At 32.4% G+C, this 6621-nt stretch overlaps 1 protein-coding gene across 1 annotated transcript; it reads left to right on the forward strand.

The window, feature by feature from the left end:
• The first annotated feature begins 528 nt into the window (after nt 1-528).
• LOC134728018 (E3 ubiquitin-protein ligase TRIM45-like) lies at nt 529-2124 on the forward strand. Its single transcript, XM_063592418.1, has one exon. It carries the CDS (start codon nt 529-531, stop codon nt 2122-2124), a length of 1596 nt encoding a protein of 531 aa, XP_063448488.1.
• The last annotated feature ends 4497 nt before the right edge of the window (nt 2125-6621 follow it).

Genomic DNA, 6621 nt, shown 5'->3' on the forward strand with positions numbered 1-6621 from the left:
AGGAACATCATCACGCCATATTTATTGGTATTTGTACAATGTAGTTATAAGAAGATGTGGAATGAGTTTTCATTAGCATGATTAGACAACTTTCCATCCAAGTCACAATTTGTAATAGTAAACCATTATAGGTCAATGCACGGTCTTCAACACGGTGGCGTGGCTCACACTTAACAGTTAGCACTAAAAGGCCCCTAAAAGGCTAGTTTACCTTGTTTTCAAACATGCAACACTTACATTTATGCATGTTTGAGTTTTTGTGTATTTAATGTCGCATTTGAATATACTGAACATCTCAAAATTTGACTATGGATGGTTTCACTCTGGTAGTTTTAGTCATATATCATTTCGATTAATTACAAGTTGCGTTTTAAAAAAAAATTAGACTAAATTTAAATTCTAGATTGTCAAATGTTAATTGCTTATGTACTGCTTAGAAAAACTTTTATACAATACAGAACATGAAGACAAATCTTTTGATTTAGAGTATAATAAAACCACACCTCTCCTTTTTTTAAAAGTTTTCTTATGGCATCGGCTAGTTTATGTGATCCTTGTTCCGAAGCTGACAAGTCTTCAACAGCAACAAAGTATTGTTCTGACTGTGAAGAAAGACTTTGTACAGACTGTGATGAATCACATTGCAGATTCAAAGCCTTCAAATCTCACCATGTTATCGACCTGTCGTCCATCGGATCCAATAAACTTATGCCTGCGATAAAAAACTGCAATGTCCATTCAGAGATGCTTTTGGATTATTATTGCACAGATCATGATATCGTTTGCTGTAGAGCCTGCATATCTAATGAACACAGGGTTTGTCAGAACGTTCTCCCATTGGAACTTGCCTCGAAGGATGTAAAAAAGTCTGCACTGTTTAACGATGTTATGGAAGACATGACGCATCTTATTACAACATTGAATGCTTTAGACAATAACAGACAGTCAAACTTACAATCAATAGAGGAATCCAAATCAACAATAACTAAGAAGATCCGAGCAGTGAAATCCAAATTTTTGAAACAAATTGACGATTTGGAGCGTGAATTAACGACCACTTTGTCATCTCTCCAACGAAAACATGAAATGGAAATCAACAAACAAAAGCAAGAAATATCGCAAGTCTTGGTCAATGTTATAGAAAATAAAAACGAGATGGATTTTTTGAGAGATCATGGATCTAAGAATCAGCTCTTTATATTCCTTCGCCAACAAGTAACAAATATTCATAGCGCCGAGGCCAAGATTCAGCAGATAGTATCCGATTCACAAGAATTCAATATAACCTTTGACGAAAAGAAAGATGGTAAGCTTGAGTCTTTCGGGTCACTGTCAGAGTATGTCCAACCATGTCAAGTTCAATACAAACCAAAGAAATTTCAACAAGCCCAGATAAAGGCAGAACCAATGAAAAACATTCAAGGGTTTGAGAAGGATACAGTATTAAAATTTAATACTGATATGGTAAAAAATCTTTTTAGTGTATCAGTGACAGATAATAATAAGCTGCTCATTACTAATGCAGCATCCTCCGATCCCATACTCTATGTTTATAGAGACTGTAAAGATTATGAGACAGAGATAGTTTTTTCCTCCGCACCTCATTGTGTTGCTGTGATACCTGGTACGGACAGAGCTGTTATTACCCTACCTATCGCGAAGTCTATACAATTCATAAATACGACAACGATGACAAAGGACAACAAAGTTAAAGTCGGATTTATATGTGTTTGTATCACTGCTGGACGTGACAGAATTTACGTTGGTGGTGATTATGGTACTATCAAAACATTAGACACTAATGGAATAATACTTAAAACAATTCAACAAGGATTTGATAATATTTTATTCATAGCATACGATGATATTCATGATCATTTGATTGCTAGATGTCATGGTAAACTCCTTTGTATCAAAGTAGATGGAACACTAGTTTACAGTAAGGACGTTTCAGGAGTAGCAGGTTTAACACTTGATCGACAGAGGAACATTTATTTTGGCGGTTTTAATACAAACATCATACAAAGAATGTCAACAGATGGAGACAATTGTGAAGAAATGCTGAACAAAGACAATGACATTGACCGTCCGTATGCAAGTACTTGTAAAAACTTGAAAACTTAAAATCGGATTTTTATGGCATTGTGTTATTCACATGTACATAGTAAATATATTTAGTTTGTTTGTTTTTTGTATAATTTTCGATTTTCATTTTAGGCGAGTGACTTAACCATAAAATAAAAATTTTAATGCACCTACCTAACACACGGCTAAATTATAAATCATTTTAAAGCTACACATCTGTACTATCTGTTTTGGCCGGTCGTAAAAAAATCGTACGGTGCAATTTCTGTCAAATCGAGATCAAAGGCCAAGGACGAATAAGTGCATATTTTCGAAGATTTCAGCCTGATTGCATTATATGACTTTTATGTACTTAATTCACATATGCAAACAATTTAAACTTTTAGCAGAGCGATTAACAGTCACTATTCAAATGCATTTTTTAATATTTAAAGCGTGTTTTTGACAAAGAGCACATGTTTCCTAAAATTCGAGTAAAAGTTAACAAAATGTGTGAAAACCCAAATTTTTCTTTCTGGTGCAACTGCTAATCACTTTAAACTAAGTAAAACCCTGTAATGACTATTAAAGAAGTTTTTGACATCATAAAATTTCCTAAAAGTAAGCTTACTTCTAATCAAACAGCAAATCAAAACAACTCATATAGTTGCCCAAAATACCGCCATCGTCGAAAACACAGCTTTATTAGAATTTCTTCCTAAAGTATTTAAACAATGTATGTGGTCAATATAAGATTTAATAAACAAATTCTTAACAATCTGAAAAATTTAGAGTAAAAAAATATGTACGCGAATCATCTTATTGCTTGAAATAAAGGGGGTGAAACTAAGAGATTGCAATCTGCATTGTAACTACCAGTCTGAAATAAACATATTTTGACTTTTCTAATTGTTTGATTTGTAGCTTCATTATAAATAATGATGTAGTGAAAAAAACCTTTATATTTATTTTATATGAATTAAAAATTTAGACCAAAACAAATAAAAATAAATTGATGAAAATTGAAATTTCAAAGAATTTAAAAAAACTAGTAAACACATTATAAAACTTGATTTCTTGATTGCTTGAATTGCGTTGTCCATGTTTACACGTATTAATTCATAAAATAAGAATAATTTTGAAGAAAAAATATCCATTTATACGCAAAGATTCTAGTTATAACTAGACTTCCTGAATAGCTCGAATGCCTAGTTCATTTTTCATACGAGGATGACTTCATGCAATAGTTTCTGATGACGACTGAAAAGAAGCTATCATTATCTTGAAACTTCACTTTCCACTATATAGATGATGTCATCTCACTAAAGAGTGCAAAATTTGTGACAATGTTGGTATCGTAGTATTTTCCTTTGAAATTGAAAATAAAAGACTCAACAGATATTGTTTACTCCATCACGTACTTTGAAATCGATGATGAGGGTTGGTTGAAAAAAAGTTTTACAAGAGAAATGTGCATAAAGCAACCCATAAAACCACCCCTTACTACACAATTATAAACTTCTCATTTCCATCTAACAACATTATAGAATGCATATCTATACCACTAAAGGAGGAGACCGATTTCATTGAGCCGCAACTCCTCTGAAATAAAGGCAACTATAGTATACCGCTTTTCAATAGTGATCAATCGATTTACTAGTAACTAAAATAAATCCGGATCACAAGGAAAAAAACTAGGGAAATGCATCAACTATAAGAGGAACACAACGATGTAACAGAAACACTGAACTGCTACAAAAAAAACCACGCCAACATACAAAGAAACAGATTATTCGATACCAACTGTCAAATGCCTGACTTGGTACAGGAAAATTTGAAGAAAAATGGTGGTTTGAACATGGTTCTAAACCAGAGTTCAAATGCAAAGTTTAAATCAGCCCTTTGAAAATTTCATGGACGCCTCTACGAGTTCGTTGACAATTATGAGATATCTGTTTCGCCAGATGACGACTGATAAGTTCCATCGACGTAACCAAATTGCTGTCATCTCTGCCGTGAATGTCACCAACCGATTAAGGCTTGGCACCGAGTTAGGAAATACATGAGCCACAAGACGGGTAAACGAGAGAAGTGGTGTAGTGGTTAGTGCATCGAACTACTAACACAAAGGTTCCTGGTCCGATTCCCGTTCCGTGATGAAAATTTCAGGGACCAATTTTTCGGCTCTTCCTAGACACCATTTGTAAGTATGGTCTTAAGGAAACAATGAAAGTCCGTCGGAAGGGGACGATAAATGGCTGACCTGTGTAAAGAGAGAGCCATATCTCTTGCACATTAAACACACGTTTGTAGATTTCTAAAAAGAGCAGAATAATGCCGCTAGAAGGCAGCACTTGCACACGCAAAGTGGAAAGAGATTTATTTAAGTTGCAAAACTTGTTTCCCAATCCACTATAAATAAATATGTTTAAACTAAGACAGTTGTCACATGTGGAACATAATCTGCCTACCCTTTAGGAGCCCCTGAGTTTACCCAAAACTTTTGTGGGAGATTTTGTTACTCAATCTGTAGCTTTATATTTTTGCGGATATTTGTCTTATTGCGCTTATCTTCTTCACTTTACCTTGAGGTGATTTTTGGCTTATTTTCATTACTGCAACTTAATGTTTTTAAAGTAAAAAAATTCCAAAGGGACAATCAACATCTAAAACCATGAATCAAATAAAGTTAATTAAAACCATGAACAAAATTAAATTAAAGTCCAAGAGACGAACAACAGTCCACAAAACACACAGCATACCACGAAAACGATCACTCCTAAACAGCGAATGATCTTAGAAGGTAAGGAAGGGTCTTTAACTTTGTCATTTTGTTATTATACACTGCTAATAGTGTTTTACATCCACAATGACATGATTTTGTATTTTAAAAGCTTATGTAGAAATTTCTCAAAGCATCTTTTATTCAAATAATTAAAGCAATTAAACTTCTAAACACATTTAATATGATTAAATATAACACGATTTTAAACTAAATAAGAAATAGCCGCATTTTATTTAGTTCGTTTACATCCCGCTCTAGACAACCAAGTGTTTCTAACCAAGGTTACTTATTTCAATGTTGCCTACGATTTAGTAGCAAAGTCATGTTTGCATTTAAACATAATTACAAAATTACAAAAAGTAAAAAAGTTTGACTTAGTAAAAAACAGATTTACCTCAATAATCTAGCATATATTATGTTCTAACTTTAAATATCCCTTCTTTTATTATGAAATCTCATTCTCCTCCCTGATATTCACAATTAGCGATTTGCTATTTTAACATAAATTAAAAAAAAATGATCGCTATTTGAAGATGGTAGATTCTTGGGCAACTGCAAACACTTCAATAGAAGGCTGTATCATGAACAAAAATAAATAATAACATCTTAAAATTACAAAACAAATATTCCTTGACCTAAAATATATACATTTATCTATTTTTTTAGCATACAAATATCAATTCCCCAAGCTATATTTTGCTTTTTATTTTTTTTAGGATTTATGATAAATTTCAATTTACAGTAAATTTTGCGCCTCGAATTTCTTATTTTTTGTTTGATTTGGAAATTATGTATCATGTTCCATAAAGTTCATATGATCTTTGGAAAATTTTAAGGTACAAGAATTGGAAAATAGCGTTTTATTTAATAATCGCAAAAATTGGAATTTTTTTTCATGACATTTGACCTTGATTTAACAGAAAATGCACCGTACGATTTTTTACGACCGGGCAAAACAGAAAGTACAGATTATCAGCTTTCGAATGATATATAATACAGCCGTGTGTTAGGTGGGTGCATTAAAGTCGTTAACTAAGCGTCTTAGTCACTCGCCTATTTGATGTTAAGAAGACAATAACAATATAGTTCAAATTTTCATTTTATAATGTCGTCTGGCATGACGTTAATTTGATGGTAGGCGTTGAAAATTGATACCTAGTTCAAAACCTCAAAACGTCATGACATAGCAAATTCAAATCCATGTTTGATGTTTACATGTTAAGAAAAAAGTAGTATATCACTAATTAAAAGTCATAAATCGATTGAAAGAATACAAATACAAATACGGGTTACAAACTAAAACCGATGGAAACTCATCAACTGTATAAGTGGGAAACAAAGAAATAACACAACACTGAAGTGCATAAAAAAACAACCAAGCGAAAATCTGAAACACCAATTAAAAAGGAAATACTACGTAGGAGAGGCAAAGAAGCACAGAAAGACATTTGAAATATATATATATATATTCGAGAGCAAATAAAAAGATTTAAGGATGTATTCTTCTGACTTTTCAGTCTCGTTCAGTCTCGTTGAAATCTCGTTCTTAAATTATTTCCAAAACATATGATAGAAGTGGAAAATATCAATGAATTTTAAAAATATTATAATCAAACATAACTCTGTGAAAAAATTGTGCATTTACCATGAACGGTTTTTGAATAATCCAGTTTTCAAATTTTACGACCATTCAAGTCAGTATTTTTAGTCAAAATTTTGAGAAAATGGGTGAGGGATACAAAAAATGATTTTACAAGAATAATATACATCAC

Source organism: Mytilus trossulus, chromosome 8 (genome assembly GCF_036588685.1).
Source record: "Mytilus trossulus isolate FHL-02 chromosome 8, PNRI_Mtr1.1.1.hap1, whole genome shotgun sequence".
Taxonomy (NCBI): domain Eukaryota; kingdom Metazoa; phylum Mollusca; class Bivalvia; order Mytilida; family Mytilidae; genus Mytilus; species Mytilus trossulus.